This window comes from Denticeps clupeoides, chromosome 2 (genome assembly GCF_900700375.1).
Source record: "Denticeps clupeoides chromosome 2, fDenClu1.1, whole genome shotgun sequence".
NCBI lineage: Eukaryota > Metazoa > Chordata > Actinopteri > Clupeiformes > Denticipitidae > Denticeps > Denticeps clupeoides.
Window position 1 is genome coordinate 9830281 of NC_041708.1, and position 22896 is coordinate 9853176.

Sequence of the window (22896 nt, forward strand, 5' to 3'; positions counted from 1 at the left end):
AGCCTTTTTTTTTTTTTAACCGCGCACGGTGGTGCGAAGCTATGAATTTTTTAAGGGAGCTCTGAAACTGCTGAATAATACAGTTTATCCTTTTTCCCTCTTCTTCTTCTTCTTCTTCTTCAATCTCAACCTGAGGATGTTCAATCTGTTTTCTGCTGGTTTGGGACATTGTAGCAGTATAAACGAACTAAGGTTTGGTCCATATTTAATAAAACGTATGGAAAGTCCTCAAGCTTTGCCGCGAGCCGATCGACAGGCGCGGGCGGGCGCGCGCGCGGGCGAGCGAGCGAGCGCACGTCGGTCACGCGCCCGGCCCCCGCGGTAACGGAGGCGTGGCGCCGTCTGGCCCCGCCCACCCCTCCGCCCCGGCAGCTGCCGCGTCCGCCGCGCCGCTGTCCCGCGACCATTTCAGCACCGGGACAGCTCCGCGCGATCGTCTGATGACGCCATGGCGACGGAGGTAAGGGGCCGTCGCGTTAAGGGGGGGTTCGTGTTAATGACGCGCAATGAGCTTTTTTTTATATATAATATTCATTTTGTATCGTTTATTTGGCTTTTCGAGACTGTCGGAAATGAACAGGTACACACTGGAACAATAGCACCTGCTCCGCATCATCATCATCATCATCTATAATTAAATTAAACGTTATTCGTTGTGATATTAAACAACTAAACAATACATCATTACTCCATTGCTACTATTTTAAGTAGTGCGCGATTAATTATTGGGTTGCGGTTAAGATTCTTCGATTCATCTTGGGTGTCTGGATTATTAGTTCTTCGTTATCAACTGAAAATGTCACTTTTGGTTTTGAAACATCAAGGGGAATTCACAATTTTCCTAGATAACCCATCTATCGGGCAAGTCGCGCGCATGAATATATGGATAATACTAACCTGACGGTACATGTTTTTCGTGTTTCGGCCCCCCTGAGAGTCCGTGATGATCAGCGAGGCGAGAAGATTGCGGAGGTTCTGCATATGCACCACTTCCCACAAGATTCTGGGATGGCCATCGAAGTAAAAAACCGTGAACCCACACATACCAGGAAGGGGGGCCAAACTTAATAATTAATAATGCACAGGATATTTACTGTAATAGCCTAATGGTTAACACACTCGCTTCTCAATCAAAAGACAAGAAAGTCACAGGCTCAAACCCCACTTACTTGTACTCTCCAGGGGGACTGTCCCTGTAAATACTGATTGTAATTCACTCTGGATAGGGTGTCTGATAAATTGCATACTACCATACAAGTGAATTTTTTTTTTTTTTTCTGAAAGACTGAGCTGGGTACCAGGGTACATGCTGAAATACAGCATCTGAGCTCAGTTTGTTCGTGTTGCAGCCGCCTCAGATCTCAGCATGCCGCCTGTCTCCTGCCTCGTTTTAACTCTCCCGCATGGCGAAATCTGCAGCAATGAGATGCAAATGTATCTTCGCGCACAAACTAGGGCCTGATTGTTCCAGGGGCCATTTCTAATTACGGCGCGCGTTCTCCGTGGGAAGTATGGATACATCTCTGCGTTTGCCGAAGCTGTAGGGACTTGCTCTGCTGTTAAGGCCAATTGTCTATGACTCATATATATATATCTTATAATATCACGCTGAGATTCTGTGCCACAGAGAGTTACTCTGTATTAGTGAAGTGAAGTGATTGTCACATGTGATACACAGCAGCACAGCACACAATGCACACAGTGAAATTTGTCCTCTGCATTTAACCCATGGCCCTGAGTGAGCAGTGGGCAGCCATGACAGGCGCCTGGGGAGCAGTGTGTGGGGACGGTGCTTTGCTCAGTGGCACCTCAGTGGCACCTTGGTAGATCGGGATTCGAAACGGCAACCTTCTGATTACAGGGCCGCTTCATTAACCGCTAGGCCACCACTGCCCCCGCTAGGCCACCACTGCTGTATCTATGTGGGATAAAGGCGAAACACACCTCCCATAACTGCCCCGTCCTACTCAGGGTTCAGATCCCATCAAGAAGCATTGGACGCAGGGCAGGGACCATCCTACATACAATTTAGAGTTGCCAATCTACCTAGTGTACATGCCACTGGATGGCAGGAGGAATACAGAGAACAAGGAGGAGACTGGTATCTACACGGGGAGAGCATGCAATTTACACACACACACACATACAATGCCCAAGTCGGGATTCGAACTTACAGCCACAGGACAGTCGCTGATGTGTGCATATCATGGGCCCGGTCTTGATAAATGTAGCATCACCGTAGCGCCTCAGTGGGAGTCTGTGAGCATAGTGACAGCATTTCAACAGGCCTTGTCATGGTGACGTTTTGGTGCCACGTTCAAGAGGTCCCCCCACTTTACTGCATCCCCGTTTTGCACTCTCTTTAGTTAATCTACCCAATGCTTATTTAACACAGAAAAAAATACAGCCACACATTTCATTCGTTATCTCATTTATTTCTGTCAGTTTGTATGTCCAACCATTGCTGTCCACAAGAAAGGTTTATCCGGAATATCTGAAGGGAATATCAACCACAAAGTTGTACAGAAAGTATCTCTGTCAAGAATGTTGTCACCAGGCGCTTTTTGGAGAAAAAAGTAATTAGGGGTGTCTGAAAAGTTGATAAAAAGTTGGCAATTCCCCTTATTTCCCCTTCTTTGTGTAGCCAGCAAAATCAATTCACATTTTTCTGTTTTTCACATTCTCTTCATATGTTTAATGTTGATGTCAGAGTTGTATTTGATTTTTTGTGTGGCTTGATACATTTAAAGGGGCGCTGAGGTCTAATTTCCGAGTGCCTCCCAACTCCGGTGTTGGGCCCTCACCATCACTGCGGTGCTAACAGCTGCCATATTGATTTGTTGCAGGATGCGGTCAGAGAACCGAGGGTGCAGCAAAAACATTTGTCTTTGGAGGCCAGCCAGCTCCCCTTAGCTCAAACCCCCATCCATTATAAATGGCACTTTTAATGTGGACGCATCCCAGGATTAAACGGTAATCAGTTAAAGGGCACCAACTCCAATAGGACATTTAAGTCCCTTTTAAATATTTAGTGTGTCTGTTATATGGTCAACATAAATGGCAGAATGTGTAAAGATGGTCAAATCATCGGCTCTGAAAGGTCAGACTTTCTTGTTGCAATGAGCACCCGCAACATTACATATCTTACACAGGAGGAGAAGCTTACATACAGTAAAGGCCAAAAGTTTGGACACACCTTCTTATTTTATTTCTTTATTTTCATGACCATTTACATTGGTAGATTCTCACTGAAGGAATCAAAACTATGAAAGAACACATGTGGAGTTATGTACTTAACAAAAAGTGGAGACCCGGCCTCCACAGTCACCGGACCTGAACCCAGTCGAGATGGTTTGGGGTGAGCTGGACCGCAGAGCGAAGGCAAAGGGGCCAACAAGTGCTAAACACCTCTGGGAACTCCTTCAAAACTGTTGGAAGAGTGCAAAGCAGTAATCAGAGCAAAGGGGGGCTAATTTGAAGAAACTAGAATATAAAACATGTTTTCAGTTATTTCACCTTTTTTATGAATGTGTTCATTCATAGTTTTGATGCCTTCAGTGAGAATCTACCAATGTAAATGGTCATGAAAATAAAGAAAACACATTGAATGAGAAGGTGTGTCCAAACTTTTGGCCTGTACTGTAGGTCTGGTCACCTCTGCATCCACCTGATAAAGAAGTGAATTTAGCAACCAGAAGCATCGAATTGTTTGCAGGGCATCTATAATGTCGGTATAAAGTGACGAATCTCACCTTATTTCCACTGTGAAGGTGTCCTGTTACATGGTGTAGCTCATCTCAGTACCAACAGCTGACCAGTTTTGATCATGCCGTGACCTCAACACAGCAGGCATGCTGATGTGTTAGTAGGGAGGTGCGGTGATTCATCATCCACAAAGAAAAAGGAAAGATAACCGAAAAACCATTTGCATATAGTAACAGAACCAAATAAATCCACCAAACAATACAAATGGCATTCAGATTAAGAGCTTCACTTGCACAAGTTACAGACCTAAAATTAATTATTTTCTTCAAAATATTCAGAAATGTAAAGTAACAAAGTGCATTACTGTACTTAAGTAGACTTTTCGGGTATTTATATATTTTTTTACTTTTATTTAATACATTTTAGCATAAGTCTCTGTACTTTCTGCTCCTTACATTTTCAAATCAGGGTCGTTATGCTTGGTTTCCTACAGAGACATATACTGATACTCCGGTTTTACCTCCTGCCCTCCCCATCGTCACGTGACTGAAACAGCTACTGGTGCATTTGTATTAATGTGCACAAGACGTGAACGTAAACAGAAAAACGAGAAAAAAATATAAAACCAGGCGGCAACTCGGTGGGAATTTATAATCGTACGGTAGTGGCAAAAAGCTTAGCTTTAGTGTTAGTGTTACCAAAACGGCACACATTTTTGACACTTATTGTCATATTTAATGTTGTGTATACTTGTGCTACCCCGCAGACTTTGAAGCGACGCATACTCCGACACATCTCTATGGTTAAAAACGGTTCTGGCACTGGTGGTGTACACGTTGATTCTCATGTTCAGATTTCTATGGTAACACACTCGCAACACAGCATGTTAGGTATGTTTTTTTTTTACAGACAGTCATGTAAAGTTATACATACAATTTTTGTAGTTGTGTAGTTACTTGCCTGTTTTTTAAAGGGTCTCTAAATTTGGCATGATGAATTTGCAATACCTCAATCTTTTATGGCAGTTCAACTTTTTTAATTTAACTTGAGTAAAAAACTTTTACTAGAGACGTTTTAAGCACAGTACTTTTGGCACCTCTGTAAATAATGGGGTCAGAGCAGAATAACTGACTTGAACCATGTCAACAATAATGCACAATATTACAATTGTGATTGACCAGCTTCATTGATAAAGTAGTGCTGATGACATTGACAGATGGTATGAGTCCATATAGACATCACTAGACATCACTAGTTGAAGTATGATGAGCATGTGGCCAATGAAAGGAATAAACATTGAGAAAACCCTTACAACCCCATAACCCTTAAAATAATGTATGTTGATCTCAAGGGTTAAAAAATTTGTTAATTTAGTTAATACCTGCATGTAGCATAACAAACATGTGCATTTTAATGCAACATAAGGTTTCCTGACCTTCCCAGCTTTTCATCAGTCCTTATCTATCCATCTGTCCACGTTGCCATGTCTGTTTCTCCAATTTCTGTTGGTTGGCCTGGTGAATGCACCTGTTTGTTTCCCCATGGCACAGCGATCCTGACTAATTAGCCATACTGTTTATCCAGTGTTAGCAGGCATTCTGACTAAATAGCAAGATTGCTTTGAAGCAAGAAGTGGCTTTGTAGTACCCAGCTGAAGTCATCCAGTCACTGGTTGCACTCAAGTTTGCTTCATGGTCCATGATTGCCTTTTTGCAGCATATTAGTTCTGCTAAGAGGCAAAAAAGGCAAAACATCTTTTGCATCAATCTGGACGGGCAAGAACCAGCCTGTGATTGATACAAGTGAAGAAATAGCTGTTTTTTTTACAGGTTGTGATTCAGCACAGGACATGCAGTGATTAGCACTACTTCTTTTTATGCACAGTGAGACCTGATCTTGAGTTGGGTGTAGATTAAATGAAAAAAACGTTTTTACACACTGACAGAGATAAATGTTTCATGAAAGGAATGTAAAACTATAAACTGGCTCCAATGGTGACTGGATTCATCCATTTAGAGGACGTTCTTAACTTATCAACCTATGTGCACCTGGCTTGCATTTGTGCATCTAATGTCCATGGGTATTTTTGTCCCAAGCATCCTACCGTTTATTGTCTCATATGCAGGACCATAGTGTCCATGCTCATCTACTCTACCAGTCAAAAGTAGACTAATTTATGAATCTTGTATTTTGCACATTATCAAATAAAACTGAAGACACAGAGCTTCGAAATTTAATATGTAATAAACCAAAAAAAATTTTAATAAGGCAGCTTTTGCTTTGATGGCAGCATTGCACACATGTCTCTCCACCACCTTAAGTTAGACAAGGGGGATGGTTTTCAACAGTGCTAAAGGTTTATGCTGAACACTTTCTTATCATTCACTCACGAAGTGGCTTTTGATGATGACAATAGTGCAAATGATGACAGTGAAAAAACTGATTTATCCAACATACTGCTACAAAATATGAAATATGTTTCATCCTTTGGATACTTCAAAATGACTCCATCTTAGTCTCCATTACCACCACAGAGATGTGTCCAAACTTTTGACTGTTTATGCACCCTTTAGGGAACTGTAATGGGGCATCACCTGCCAACCAGAACATCAGAAGTGTACCATTATGCCAGGCTGTTTATGGTTACCAGAGGGATCTCCTGTACTGATGATTGAATCAATCTACAGGTTGACTATTTCACATAGTAAAAGAGTGTCCTTGACTTGTCAACTAATTATCACTTGTGCCTTTGGCTGGTATTGTGCAACAAAATTATTCCACCTGCACCTGCACCAGCTGGGTGGTGGTAACCTAGTGGGTTACACATTCGCCTATGAACCAGAAGTCCTAGGTTCAAATCCCACTTACTACCATTGTGTCCCTGAGCAAGACACTTAACCCTAAGTTGCTCCAGGGGGACTGTCCCTGTAACTACTGATTGTAAGTAGCTCTGGATAAGTGTGTCTATTAAATCCTGTAAATGTAAATATAAAAATTCCCAATTCTACAGTTCAAAAATTTGGAAGAAAAAAAAGTCTTACTGTCTTACAGAACTAATTTGTTGTTTTAAAGCTTCCCTGCAGGAACAACCTACTGCATTTGAAGATTGAGTTATGTAAGGCAATGTTAAATTCCAAGTGTACTTATTAGTTGTTAAGAATACTTCAACCAGGAAATGAACGTTAAGACACATTCAGACAACACAAAATGGAACAACTGAGCAAGTGTGCAGGTATCTATCACGTCCGAGCCAGTTCCAACCCCTGATGACACACCTCCCCCGGACTATTAGGTTCTGTGTCTGTGTCTGTGCCTGTGTCTCGTGTCGATCATAGCCATGAGTTTCAGGGTAAGTTCCAATCCTGTAGTGTGCAGTTGCCGTCACCTCTCTGTCACTTCCGGGTGGCGGGGTTCTAAATATGTCACCTCCCTAAATTCAAATTCAAAAATCTAATTTTATTGGTCACGTACACAGTTATACACGTTATGAAATGCAGTGAAATGCTTTTGTGACTGCTATAGACCTCAGTATTGCAAATATCACAAATATTCAAGAGAAACCAATGTGCAAATATTGCAAAGGAACCAAATATTACAATTGTATGTTTTTAAACATAAAGTATGTGTAACGGGTAGGGTGAATGTGTGCAAATGTGTAAAGTAAAGTGAAATTAAAGTGAAATTTTGTTCAAAATTCTGAGGGGATCATCGGGTGCAGTTTGTTCTGTCTCATACACGCTCCCATAAATGCCCCGGGTGATCCGGAGTCTACAGACGGGATATCCAACGCGAATCCCGAGGCCCCCAAGTGTTCATTGTGTCTTCCCCCCTTGCAAACAGACTGATACGTGCCTGAATATAACTTTTGTGTGTGTGTCGTCCAGGAGTGTGTGTAGGCACATTGGACTCCTGCACCCTGTGGGAGAGTCCTCATGGCAAAAGGACAGGACTGGACTGACAACCGCGAGATGCGGCCAGACTTGAGTGGTCGCCTGGCCCAGACAAAGGACAGCCACAGAACCCTCCTACTTGGCATGGTGATTTGGTTCTGCTTGTATTTTCCTCTGTCCTTAGTGGAAAAAACATTGTTCTTTATTTGCTGCACCCATGGCATCCCTCGTCTTCTCTCCCTTGGGCGTCAGGTGTGACAGCAGGCATGATGGCATTGTGAATACCATTGACATGTAGATGGATTCATGGAAAAGGTCTCTAAATGAAGACCATGGTTCTCGGAAGGATTTCAGGGATTGAGATGTGGTGACACACCAGTAGTATCTTTGTATAGTATCATGCCATTGGTAGTATCTTTGTTTAGTATCATGCCAGTAGTATATTTTAAATCTGGAGAAACACACTTAATATGTACAATACAAACATGTACCTGTCAGGCCTTGAAAACTTCTGTGAGGCGCTTTAGCATATTCTAGTCTCTATTATGTGTAGATGAAATGACAATAGCAAAAATGCTATTGTCAAACTCACACACACTCTCGAATTTAGGACACATACTTTAATGATAGTTTTTTTTCCTTGGGTTGGTTGAGGTTTAAGGAGGAGGGGGGGGTCTTGGTGTAACTGTAGATGCTTCACTGGGACTCTGGGACTCTGCGCTTTGATGTTTCTCTCGCCGCACTGCATAATTACAGCTGGGATCCTCACTAACGAGCCCCCTGCACCCCTGAACTGCGCTTTGCGCCAGGCTATGATCTGGTGCCAGGGCCAATCCCATTTCACATCAGCTCTGTGCCGCTCACCTGCTTCTCACCTCGGTCTCTGAAGACTTTTCAGCAGTTCTGCACGTCAGTTGCCATATACAACCGGATCGATTTCGTCTGTATTTTTGGTCTGGTCGAGTTAATGGCTGGTGTTCTAAAGGCTAATTACTCTAATTATCCCGAATTAATCTGCATTAAATTTGTAACAACGGGCCCTGCTGATGCTGAAGTCTATAAATAGAGAGATGTGTGTATCAGGAACCTTCTTCTCTCTGGAAGGAGGGGATGGGTGGGTGGAGGAACAGTGGCAGCCTCTGTAGACTCCAGCGGTACTCTGCGTTAATCACGAGACACTTTCGTTTCGCAAGAGCTGAAAATCTCAGCCAGCACTGTTTTCACACTGCCTGAGTTATTAAACATAAAGTGTCTTGAATAATGATTCTCCACACTCACCAGGGCTTTCTGCCACCATTGCTATATTCAATATATAATGTGCACTACTAGTCAAAAGTTTGGACACATCTACCCATTTATGAGTCTTTTATTTTTTACATTATAGGACAATTCTGAAGACACAGGAGTATGAAATAACCCATGTGAGGTTATGTAATAAACATAGAGCAGGAGCATCCAAACTTTTGACTGGTACTTGAATCATTAAAATGCATACCATCTATGCATCGCAAATCAAAATACCAAGTCATAATTAATCACAACCCGTGTGCTATTAGTATGTGAGCGATACGTCTTCAGTTTTCTGTGCAGAGCTTCTGCCTCAAGAAACAGCCGAGAGTCCTTCACTGCCCAGGCTATGCCCTTGCCACAGCTACCTTGGCTGCCTCTAATGAAACCAGAAAACAATGCCAGCCGCACAGCCCCAAGTTCTCTCTGTAACTTTCTGACAACTCCAATGTGAAGGTGCTGTTGATTTTTATTATAATATTTCTGTAGCGGTTTTAATAATACTTCAAATTTGACAGGGTGACAATTCACTCAATCATTCAGCTACCGTAACTGAATCAAGGGTCGTGGTTCCCAGAGCCAAATGCAAGGCACACACACCATTCGCCCTCATACCTATGGCCAATTTAGTCACTTAACATACCTTTGGGTGACAGGAGGAAACCGTAATACCTGATGAGATCATTCCATCCCATTCCAAATGGTGCATTCCATTTGCCTTAGACTGAAAATACCACAGTACACCAACATTTGGTTAAAAGAACATGGCAACATGTCGCCCTGTATAAGGGCATCTCATAAATGCTGTAAATGTCCATTCTCATTTGTAGCTGATTATAAACTAGCTTGCTGGCTAGTTCTCAAAAAACTTCTAATTCTTCCTCATTTCTGTTAATTTCCTGGTTGAGGCAGCAAATGGCACAGATGAACATAAATATTAGGACCGAGAACTTCAGCGTATGTGAATAAGAAGACCAGCCACCAGTGGCTCTATATGAAAGTGAAAGTGAAGTGGTTGTCATTGTGAAAACTGCAACACAGCACACATGCACACAATGAAATGTGTCCTCTGCTTTTGACCCATCACCCTTGGTGAGCAGTGGGCAGCCATGACAGGCGCCCGGGGAGCAGTGTGTGGAGATGGTGCTTTGCTCAGTAGCAGTGGCACCTTGGCGGATCGGGCACCTTGGCGAAGCGGCAACCTTCTAATCATGGGGCTGCTTCCTTAACCGCTTCCTTAACATTAACCTTGACCGCTATGCCACCGCTGCCCTGTATAATCTGTATGTTTTGGTTTACTCAAATTGTCAAAAGACAGTGGCAAGTGATTAATTAAGGATCTTTCTGTGTATGTCAGTTTCACAACCTCCACGACCTCAGACAGGGAACCTCTCTGGCCACCAAGGTGTTTATCCAGCGTGACTACAGTGACGGCACCATCTGCAAATTCCAGACCAAGTTTCCCTCTGAGCTGGAGAGCAGGGTGAGTCACCTTCCACTGCCACTCGTCCTTTTGCCTTTCCGATGCTTTGTCACCTGCAGGACTGCTTCAAATGTTTCTCACGCCACATCGGGAAACTCGTGTGGGTCATATGGTGTGCAGGACGTCCTTGTCAGTGGGTTTAGCGCAGAGACAAGGAGACAAATTTAATTAAAGTGTCCTGCTGTCCTTAGCCTGCCTGAGGGACACGTGGTGCTTCGTTACGATAGACTTCCTATGGGACAATGAGAGATGATAAATTAATCTCAATATTTTAACATTGTTCCGTTCACAACCTCTGAGTGCTGTGAGAGAACAGAGAGGACACGGAGGTCACAGACTTTCGAAACACTATTTGTCATCACAGGAAAGTCTAAAGAGACATGATAGATGCTTTGAAAAGAGCAGCCATTAAAATAGTGATGGAGATAAGCTCTGCTGTCTGGAGGAGAAACAGTTTCACCAACAGGGAGTCAAATGAGACACACACACACACACTCACACACACACACACACACACATAGTAGTACTGGTTATTATTACCACAAAACATCTGCAACAGTGCAATGGTTACTCATTAACAAATCATGCAGTTCAATTGCACTGGTAAAGCACTTTTTATCACTAATCAGGATTATAAGCCTAATTAGATTCACACCAAACCTGCATTTTAAAGCATTATTCGAGTATGGCCTGTCACATTGCAGCGCCCCCTGGGGGCCTGGACCACCAAGTAAATGCAGAGCACATTCCCACCACGTGTCAACATCACTCACATATTGTAGCACAGAATGAAGGATTCTGCAGACTCTGCTCAAAACGTTTCTCCATGCATCACATGGAGAAACACATCACATAGGAAGGAAGTTTGCACTCCTCGGTCCGTCCGGCAGAGCGCTTTCTCCTTGGCCATCTTTCAGGAGGCAGGAGCACCCTGTAATCCATCACGAGAACGAGTGTTATAACATCTCAGAGTGGAGCGTAGTTGACCCTGGTTAGGGGTATTTTGGGAGAATAATGGATGGTGTGATGAACGGCTTGGTGCGGGAGCAGAACTAGGAGTAGTTTTTTTTTGTTGTTGTAGACGGGCAGGGAGGAGGGACTCAAGGGAAAGTGCCCCAGGATGAAGATCTGTGGCATCAAGAAACCCTTACCGTTGTGCTGAGGGCGCTGTGCCACATAAACACAGTCAAGGGTTGTGCCACATAAACACAGTCAGTTTTCACACCTTAACAGTGGAGGCGTCTCCCACAATGCAGCTTTCTAAATTTAGCTCAGGAAACTATTTTAGGATGTGTGTGTGTGTATGTGTCTTTGGTCTGGGTGTGCTGTTGGTGACTGTGTGAGTCAGGGAGAAGTGGAGAAACTGTATATTTGTTTGTGTTTTATAAAGAGTGTATTTGTAGCCTTTTTGTGTGTTTTAACAGCCATTGTATTCCTGTGTGTGTATCTCCCTTGCAGATTGAGCGCGCTCTGTTTGAGGACACTGTGAAAACTCTCAACAGCTTCTACTGTGAGGCAGAAAAGATCGGGGGTCAGTCCTACCTGGAGGGGTGTCTAGCTTGCGCCACGGCTTATATCATCTTCCTGTGTATGGAGACACAGTATGAGAAGGTATACATTCACTGGGAACGTTCTCTGGTCCTGGAGGGCACAAGCCCTGCACAGCTCAGATCAACTCACTTTCCACCACAAGGTGGCAACGAGTAGAAAGGTTCAAATAGGTGTGCTAAATGACACTGGTGACCCCTGCCCTAGAGCAACATGTGGTTAAGGGTCTTTCATAGGGACACATTGGGGTTGACTGGGTCATTTGTCAGCATCTGAGTTCTCTATCTAAATCTACCATAAATTACGGACGATAGAGCGCACCATTGTGTAGGCCGCACCTACTCATTTTTAAAAGAAAAAAAATAAGCCGCACTTGTCTATTAGCCACAGGTGTCCCTGTTCAAGATGCAAGATATTAATGAGGCAAGATATTACTGGAAATATTCATTAAATATTTTAACAGTACTAAAGTTGTCTTCTTCAGTATCGGAATTAAACAGCCTGAAGGTATGCAATTACATTGTCACTTTCTCAGCAAAAATACAACAACAACAACATTTATTTCTTATATAGCCCAAAGTCACATACAGTATGTCTCAATGGGCTTTGACATGCCCTACAGTTGACACCCCCCACACTTGACCCTTCTGCACACAAGGAAAAAAACTCTAGGAGAGAGAAAAAAAGAAAGGAAGAAACCTTGGGAAGGAGTGATACAGAGAGGGACCCCCTTCCAGGGTAGAGTGAGCCTGCAAATGGTGTCAGTGCAGGGTTGGGGATGATATAATAATAAGTCCTACAGTTGTAGGGTTGGAAAAATACAGGAACCTACCCACAAAAGTCATTGATCACTATTGGCATCATCCTCCTGTGCACTCGATCTTACATGCAGTTCTATTTCCTTCTTTTTATCTTAAAAGTCCCAACATATGCATTTCTTTGTATCTTTTCCACGATGAGGGTCTGTTCAAAATGTCTGACCTGAAGAATTAAGTGTGAGTTTGTCGAAAGAGTTAAATTTGTGCTCTGTGACCTGTTCGGTAATTTCACTGGTTTTCAATTTGGTAATTTCACCAATTTTCAATAGGTTAAATGGTGGCAGGAATCTAGTTAGCCTCTAAAAAGCCATAAATTAACTGCATTGTTGTAAAAGCCACAGATTTCGCTATAGATTTTTTAGGAATTTAAGGTAGAACAGATCAGCCAACAACTCTGATGAGTTGCAGCATGAGCTGGTCGGAGGGCCTATGGGGGACCCTGACATGCAGTTAATTTACATTTTTACATTTACATCTGCCCACAGCTTTACCCACATCTGCCCATAGGTCTCTAGACTTTTTATCCTGAATGGATGAATGGAGCCAGATTTAGTCAAGGACTACAACTGTGGCCTGTTTGGGAATCACAGCAACTTTCATTCAGACACCATTACTCAGGTCATTAATCTATGGTAGTTGAATGGTTCTTAGTTGTCATGTCTGATGTCAAGACATGATTAAAGTTCTCCACACATCAGTGGTTAAAAGCCCTATTTCAAAAATACCCCGTTCTATCTATCATCAGTAGAGGAGAAGACATTTACATAAATAATACAAGATACCTATTCTATGTACTTGTTCAAGATAGATAGATAAATAACTGATAGATGACACGTTACAGCAGCCTGGACCTACATTGTGTGCTGTTAAGACTCTTTGGTAGTCAGTGGTCCCCCATCCATTAATTTCCAAGAAGCTTGACAGGCCGAGAGAAATCAATGCTTATTTGCAGCACTAAGTACAGAGTTTAGAATGAAAGCTTTCCATTGCAATAGGGGGGAGTTCTAGGAGATGCATTAGAAAGTCCTTCACTAGGAGGTGACCTGGACAAACTGTACTGGACAAACGTTTTACTGTGACATGGGAGGCTCTAATAAAGTGGCTGATGGGTGTAAATGGCTTGCTGCTGTACTGTCCCTGTTAGTCCTCCCCACTTACGTTCTTTGTTATTAAAAGTCCAGGTGGAACGTTCTGGAGACATGGAGTGATGGCAGTGAAAGGAGCTTTAGATAAGGGACACGCCGCCGAGCTCACGCAGAGTTTCACTTTTGGGCAAACTACATGTTGTACGTTTGCAACACACAGGGGGAAAAAAAAAGAACAAAGCTTGCACCTGTTTGCCGGCAGGCATACCTGGACAGATCTCAACAGCGGACCCAGTGCCAGGGTTGCCTTTCAAAATTTTAATCCCCCCCGTTTGTGTTTTACCTGCCAGCCGTTCAGCCAGAACGCACATGAAAGACAGGAACGCCACTGCCAGTGCTCTGTTCTTTCCTCCGTGCGCTCACCTGCTTTTAACACACACACACAAACACACACACACACACGGGTGAGGCCTTCAGAGATCCCATCAAGTGGTGCCCATAATGCATGAGGTTGGACTCGATTTCAGTAAAGTGCACACGCTCATGGAGAGGATTCGTCAGATTCGTCAAGGCCACACAAGAACAGTCACGGATGACTGCAGGCGTGATGAGGAATTACCAGGAAATTCAGAGATTAACATCTCGCCCCAACAAAGGAGAACAAGCCAGGATGCCGGACCATCAAAAAACATCGGTTCGCTTTCACACGATGTTCCCGAAAGTCTTTCCCTTCCCCAGCTTTTCTGAATGCCATTTTAGGCAGATTAGGCTTTGATAATAGGGCTTTTTTTACAACAGAGCACTGTCACTGTCAGCCGATGACATCATTTCACAGAAGGGACGAGGGGAGTCTCACATCCAGTGTGGCCTTCAAAACGAGACAGAGGCCCCTGCTGAGCATGATGGAGATCAGAGGACGCCCTGTCCACCTACTGAACCATGAGTGCTGCAGACAACTTCAAAGTCCTCCTGTCCACTAAGCAGCAAGCCAAGCGGGCAGTGAATTCGAGCGCTGCCTCGCGTGGCTGCCTGTCTTTTGCAATGCTTCATGTGACGCTCACTTGGGATTCTTAGCAAGGATAACAGCAGAGCAGCATAAATAAACATCCCTCATCAAATTCACACTCTGGATAGATAAAGCACCCAAAAAAAAAAAGAAAAATCCCAGTTCATGAACAACAACAATCTTACTGGGTCTCAGAGTGTGGACAGGTTGACGGTTCGAATCCCGATCCGCCAAGGTGCCACTGAGCAAAGCACCGTCCCCGGGTGCCTGTCATGGCTGCCCACTGCTCACCAAGGGTGATGGTTAAAGGCAGAGGACACATTTCATTGTGTGCACGTATGCTGTTCTGTGTATAACAATGACAATCACTTGACTTTCAAATGTCTAATGTCCCCCATCTTTTGGGGGAGAGCTTCTGCCCCTCTCCTTCTCATTGGCAACCTTTTCAGAGGTTACTTGAAAGCTTACTTGGGGCTGGGATTAGGCCTTTACTTTAGGGTTTTCAACTGGTTGCACACAGCTGCTACCATGTACAAGAGCGTTTATGAAAACTAGACTTGATCTCATGCATGTATCTCAACCAAACTGCATTCTGATTGCATTCAACATCGCAGGAGGAATTGGCTACCTGGAGTAGCCCCTTTACCCATGAGAATCAGGATTCCATTTTTATCTGAAAGTATGCAATTGTATCTGTATAATTTTGCTAGGCCACAGATGCCCTCGCTTTTGGTAAACAAACCAAAAAAAAGGACCACAGGGATGCAACTGTTATGATTTCCATCATAGTCGGTGAGCACTTTGTGTGTGTCATTTGTTAAAGTGATTGTGTCCAATAAGAAAATAGTTAAATAAATATATTAATAATATGGAAAGCTAAACACTACAAACGAATTTGGTTATGGTGTCAGAACAAATGTTTCTGTGTATGTTAAAGAAATGCAGACAAACTAGTATTTGTGTTTAGATACAATTTTTAATAGCAATGATAACTGTCCATTTTTTTCTTTTTTAGGTGTGATAGGTGTCATATTTTTGTATTGTGTACATGTACCTACAATTCAGCTTGCTGAATATGCATCACAGCAGTTCTGGGGCAGTGGTGGCCTAGTGGTTAAGGAAGCAGCACCATCATCAGAAGGTTGCTGGTTCGAATCCTGAACCGCCAAGGTGCTACTGAAGTGCCACTGAGCACCGTCTCTACACACTGCTCCCCGGGCACCTGTCATGGCTGCCCACTGCTCACTAAGGATGATGGGTTAAAAGCAGAGGACATATTTCACTCTGTCACCCTGTGCTGTGCTGCAGTGTTTCACAATGACAATGACAATCACTTCAATTTCACTTTCAGCAGGCTTTACTCTAAAGGTTCATTTTTAATTGCTTGACAGCACTATTAATTAAACATCGCAGGAGGAATTGGCTACCTGGAGTAGCCCCTTTACCCATGAGAATCAGGATTCCATTTTTATCTGAAAGTATGCAATTGTATCTGTATAATTTTGCTAGGCCACAGATGCCCTCGCTTTTCCATTGACCTTCCATTTTGTCAGCTATAACAGTTAGTTCCAGATTTGCAATGTTGCTTTGGTACCTTTTGTTGGTTGGAAGCCCCACATTCTGTATAAAAATCACAGATTTTTCTGGATCTGCCAAAATGTTCTACTGGAGGGTGAACCACACCGTAAAATTGGAGACATTTATTTCAACTTCTCCATATCTGTACTTACAGGTGCTGAAAAAGATCTCCACTTACATCCAGGAGCAGAATGAGAAGATCTATGGACCCAGAGGTCTCCTCATCACTGACCCCATTGAGAGAGGAATGAGGGTCGTATCCTTTAGTCCTTAGAAACACCTTTAGTTTCTTCCAGGAATCAAACAGTCATGAGAGTAGCATTGGAGTTTTTTTTTTTTTTTGGCAGCAGTGGAGGTTTTTCAGGCCAGTTTCTGATGAAAGAGAGCACTTCAGGTCAGCCCTCGTCTGTTCCATTTTGCCTGTGGAGAATCATGGGAAGTATTTGTATTCGTAGTTGGACTATTGCCACAGAGTCATGTGTCACGTTAGCAGAGACTTGGAGGTTTGTCTATTTTATGCTTATCAGTGTTTGTGATGCTTGCAACAGCAAGCATCTATTACAGTCGGGTTGTTTAGGTTTGGTGTGAAATTTTGTGACGTTGATGAGTGAACTTGGTAAATGTCAAGGTAAACAAACCAAAAAAAAGGACCACAGGGATGCAACTGTTATGATTTCCATCATAGTCGGTGAGCACTTTGTGTGTGTCATTTGTTAAAGTGATTGTGTCCAATAAGAAAATAGTTAAATAAATATATTAATAATATGGAAAGCTAAACACTACAAACGAATTTGGTTATGGTGTCAGAACAAATGTTTCTGTGTATGTTAAAGAAATGCAGACAAACTAGTATTTGTGTTTAGATACAATTTTTAATAGCAATGATAACTGTCCATTTTTTTCTTTTTTAGGTGTGATAGGTGTCATATTTTTGTATTGTGTACATGTACCTACAATTCAGCTTGCTGAATATGCATCACAGCAGTTCTGGGGCAGTGGTGGCCTAGTGGTTAAGGAAGCAGCACCATCATCAGAAGGTTGCTGGTTCGAATCCTGAACCGCCAAGGTGCTACTGAAGTGCCACTGAGCACCGTCTCTACACACTGCTCCCCGGGCACCTGTCATGGCTGCCCACTGCTCACTAAGGATGATGGGTTAAAAGCAGAGGACATATTTCACTCTGTCACCCTGTGCTGTGCTGCAGTGTTTCACAATGACAATGACAATCACTTCAATTTCACTTTCAGCAGGCTTTACTCTAAAGGTTCATTTTTAATTGCTTGACAGCACTATTAATTAAACATGTAGGTTATTCAAAAACCAATATAATAATGCAAAACGATTAATTGTCAATTTAGATTGAAATTACACCCAGCATATATATACAACTATAAACATGAAATGTATAAAATGCGACGGAAGTGAAAATGGGAGAGGAGCAGACGTTTGACATGTCATAAAAAGGTATTGTTTAATAAATGAAAAAAAGGGCACGCTGACCAAAACATACTTAGATCAGAACAGAAAACACTGTAGCAGACAGGAAAACAGCTTTTGAAGGTGTCCTGCAGATTCATTCATTAAGGGTCCTGATCATTTGAGCCTAATGGCCTAATGGCGGCAGCTGTCAACAGGTGCCAGGTGGGTCAGGGTTGACAGATCGGATGGTTTGGGAATATTTAATAGTTACAAGATTGTTTCACCATTAGTGTGTGTGATTTTGGTCTGAAATAATCAGATAGCTGGCAATGGCACTACATCCATCCTACCACACATTAAATGACATTAATTATCGCACAATATATTGGAATCTTTGTAAAAAGAGATTCTGAACACATTTGTGCTTTTCTGAATGCTGTATTCGGCTCTAGTGTGAGTGTGTGTGTGTTGTGGTCTGTGTGTAGCTCTCCCCTGTGTCAGCCAATGGCGCGTCTCCTCTCTCCAGGGGCAGGGCAGTAATCCCAGACTTTCGCGTGCTTCCAGGAACACGCTGCTCTCTGAAATCCTCCTCATCCGAGAGTAGAACACAGGGAAAGGCCCGGCTCTGTCCACTGGACCATCACATACCTGGCAGGGGATTGAGGCGGAGCTCTCTGTGGAGTGGTCTGGTTGTCGCTTCACGCACTGGGGCTCTGTGGGCCGCTGCTGAGGAGCGTGATCTCACACAACAGCCCATTGAGATAATAATTATAAAAGGACAACAGGGCCTCTGAGAGTGTGTGTGCTTGAGGGAAGGTATTTCATTTCTATTCGAAGAACAACCACATATGTGGTTGTGTGATTAAAATGTTCCTAATAATCCAAGTTCTACATCCTACAAATGTAAATTTGGCCCCATTGTTTGGCACCACACACTTCAACACTGTCGTTTTGTTATTTCATTCTTGGATTCAAAGGCAACAGAAACAGGTTTGGATTTTAACAGATCAATGAATGAATGTTTCTGTGTGTGTATTTGGGCACTGAAAATTTGGTTCTACACATATTTGAAATTAGACAGTGGCTTTCAGGGACTTCCCCAGTCACATGCCAGCGCAAATATATAAGTGTATGGCAAGGCGGTTAATAACAGGGTTACTGGGAAAAACTAATAATACAGCAGCTGTCAGTAACATTTCATACAGGCACAATAACAACACAAGAATCACGCGAGTAATTTCACTGGAGCGCAGCACTGTGCACATGGAAGCCACAGGAGAAAAAAGACTTCAGTTTATGGAGACGAATGTTCAGAAAATTGAATGCAATGATATGTTCATACTCTATTTTTTTAAAAGGTGCAATAAATAAGATCTACGACCCAAAAGAGTTGCACCTAAACGACTCACAGGAGACCTTCAGATGAGTTTGAATGCTTTTCAAGGGAGCCATACTTCCATTTGCTCTGTCATAATCTGCGGTTTTAGGAATCTTACTTTACTTCCTGTAATTACTGTTTCAATTTGGGTCAATTGGGTTGGTCAACTGAAAAAAAGATATATATTAAAGGGCAATCCCTTTAAGAGAGTAATTTAGTTTAGTAATCTGTGTCATACTGTCCCTATATGTATGTGTGTGAGAGCAAACCGTCAGTTCTCCTTGATCCTCACCTCAGATAGAGATCTCTGTGTATGAGGACCGGGGTTCCAGTGGTTCCAGCTCCAGCCGCAGCTCGTCGGCAGCCAGCAGCACGCGGTGACTGGAGGCTCAGCACCAGGCCTTTGGGTTCCATGGGGGCGACACGCTCCCCAAAATCCGCATGCTGAAACATGAGAGCACCAGATTCTGAACAGGAAGGAGAGGAGGAACGATTAACATCCAACACCAACAAATACAGAGCCAGGGCCTTACACTCACACACACACCCACACACATACACACATGCATCACTAGCATTTCTACTGCCAGCAATTTACACACACCATATTGTGAACTCTGTGCCAAGCAAACACACAAGTATTTATGTTGATCAAAAGGAATCAGTCTGCATGTGTTGTCCATGAGAGCAATGCTGTCACTTGGTGCTGCTTCACGTTTCGTTGTAAGCAGGAGCACCAAAAAAAACCATGAAAGGTCACCAACCTGCACTTCACACAGCACAGGTTTGTCATCTTGCTCTGAGGGTTCTCAGAGTCTGGAGTGTGTGCTTGTATGCACACACTCCACTGTTCTCACCCAGATGTGCATGGTTCTGTCTGGATTCAGCTCGCTGCAAACACAAGCAAACCCCAGTGCTTTTCAGGCCTCTTCTCTCACAAGATGAAAGTCTCATCCAATTGCAGATCTTTTTTTTGTGAGTTGAATGGAGTTTGGGACAGGAGGTTATGATTCAAATGAGCCTCATCACAGTTTATTTGGGCTGTTGTGGTTCATGGCAGATTGACTCTGCAGCTGTTTTTTTTTTTAGCAGTTTCTCAGTGCAGCAGATGTTGCCTGTCCACGGGTTTCCTTCTCCCCTGACCCCTGTGCAGTAGGTGTAGCATCCGTTATTCTGGGCCTGATTGTGGTGAGGATTGTAAATTAGGGACCAAAAATATCATCAAATTAATTTAGTGTATATTTATGCACACTATGCTTTGAGTAAAATGGGATTTTAATTTTAAATGTAAAACTAATTGAAAAAAATTAAGTATTCTTGTGTTTTGTTGTGACCAGTTAGGAACTGGAACAAGGGAACTAAGATTGACATGATTTGAACTTTTGAATCAATCAAACTGATGAAGTTTATATATGCCCAACTGTTGGACATTATAATAGTATTATAAAAGTAGTATAAAAGCAATAGACAGTTATTATTGGTATATGTCTTCAGGGCATTAATGTTTCTTTGCCATCATGTGGTGCTTCCTTAAATAGCACGTTTGTCTATTTATGTACCTCTGGAATGCTTTCATTTAAAGATAATCATCAGGATTATTTTCTGATTATTGAGCCATAAATAAACCATTGAGCCTAAGCGTGACAAATGACAGATTTTCTGAACGATCTTTGGTATGCAGTTTAAATCTAATAATATTTAGGAAGAGTGTTTCTCTTTTCATTTGGTGGGGTCTGGAAATATGTTAATCAAAATAATGTATTATTCATTATTCTATCAACATATTGATTCAAAATCATTTTTAACCAGGATCATGACCAACTTTCAGTAATGACACAGACATTTTGCATAACACCTATCTCTATGGAAACAGGCTACACCAACTCCCAGTGAACTCTCTATTTTACCATCCTAACTGACATTAGAAATATACAGTCTTACATCACTCATCCTCTCAAAAATAACTCACGCTATCAAGGTTTAATGACACCAATCTCCAAAGTACAATAGTGAAACGAGATTGTCCACCATCCACTGTTGTGCCAATACACACATGCATGAAAAAAGTTCATGATAAAATTTACAAATTTGAAGGAAATTCACCCAGTTAGTTAACATGCAGTTTGTTTGACTCATTCTGCATCTGTTTTATTCTCCTGTCACATGACCCCATGTTAAAGCCTGTTACCAGTGCCTGTTAATGCCTGTCTTCCCTGAGGTCCTGACAAATGAATGCTACAGCCTCGTTGCAATGGGCCTCGCAACAAATAAGCCGCTGTCATAATGGAGAAGTTTCACATCTTATACCAGAACATGTTTGAGCCAATTATATGCCAAATTATTCATAAATCCATAAATATTACCTTGTTAACAAACATTCCTAGATATATTACCCATCTTTAAAAACCACACAGACTGCAATTACGAGGGGCATTGCATCGGTGCAAAGCTGGCGCACTTACTCACTGACACAAAGACTCCTGAGCTTAAAGCATTCATGTTTCACCCATGTGGATGACCCGACCTGGTGCTGACCACTGAGACCACTGCCACTGGCCAGTACTGAATGCCATGCAGGACAGTGTGACTGTGTTCATCTGTCCATGAAGACTGAAATGTGTTACCTGAATGAGTATGTGATTGTACCCTTACCATGTGTATGTGTGTGTGTGTGTGTGTGTGTGTGTGTGTGTGTGTATGAGAAAGAAAAACACTAACTGCATGAATCTGATCATGTGACTAAGTGATATGGTGCTTTACTGTAAAGTAGAAAATGAATGAGTGGATCCTGTAACCTGTGTGTGTGTGTTTGTGTGTGCGTGGGTATGTTACCCTTGGTTGAAAGTGGTGTGCACAAAACATTCCTTCTTTGCACTTACAGAGAACCTGCCATAGTTTGTGTGTGTGTAAATATATATATATATATATATATATAGTATATAAGTGTGTGCATGTATGTCAGACTGCAGTCTGTATCTGAGCTGTAGCTGAAGACTGAGACTAAAGTGCAATGGGGTGAACAGCTTAGTTGCTGTTTCTCACTGTTATTTATTCTGTTCTATACTGCTGAAGAACCAAGAACAGATGTGTTGCCAGGACCAAGTTTACATACTAAGCAGCTTCGTAAAGTCATTTCTACTGTAGCATAGTTTTAATTTGTGTATTTATATGTATTATATATATAGAGAGAGAGAGAGAAAAATCCAGTCTTCCTCAATTAGATTATTTAGTCCCTATTCATTCCCTGCGTGTTTTTCCAAAAAATATGACTTTGGAAGTTCCAAAGAGTTGCTGTCACAATAATTATAACAAATATTAAAAGTTTGACTCATATTTATATTCACATTTATCGGTTAGCTTTTATCACAAAGTTTATTCAATGTTGAAACTTTGAAATTGTTACATTGCTTTGGAATGATGTATTGACTTCATAATTAAAATAATGTTTGTAAAAGTGTGGTCTGAAATATGTTTTTTTTTTATGTCCAGAAACACACAGAACTACACAACAAGATGTGTCACATCCAGTCCTCAAACGGAAACATATCAAATCATTTTAGGCAGATCCCCCCGGAAAATTGTAACATAAATGTTATAATGTGTTAAATGTTGCAGTTTTCTGGTAGTTTCTAATCTGGCATAATTTCAGAGCACATTAAACCAGCATTTACTTTTAAATGCAATTAATGGAAATTTCAC

The 22896-nt window shown here is 42.3% G+C and overlaps 1 protein-coding gene across 2 annotated transcripts; it reads left to right on the plus strand.

Moving 5' to 3' along the window:
• Positions 1-361: 361 nt before the first annotated feature.
• Positions 362-22516, plus strand: golga7bb (golgin A7 family, member Bb). 2 transcript variants are annotated; one of them, XM_028969310.1, is made up of 6 exons: positions 373-460; positions 7590-7742; positions 10240-10365; positions 11824-11976; positions 16555-16656; positions 19495-22516. In XM_028969310.1, exons 2-6 carry the CDS (start codon positions 7638-7640, stop codon positions 19576-19578), a joined length of 570 nt encoding a protein of 189 aa, XP_028825143.1. In that variant the 5' UTR covers positions 373-460; positions 7590-7637; the 3' UTR covers positions 19579-22516. The 2 variants fall into 2 exon arrangements, with proteins under 2 accessions (XP_028825144.1, XP_028825143.1); XM_028969311.1 differs by lacking the exon at positions 7590-7742 and having other exon boundaries at positions 362-460; positions 19495-22515.
• Positions 22517-22896: the final 380 nt, after the last annotated feature.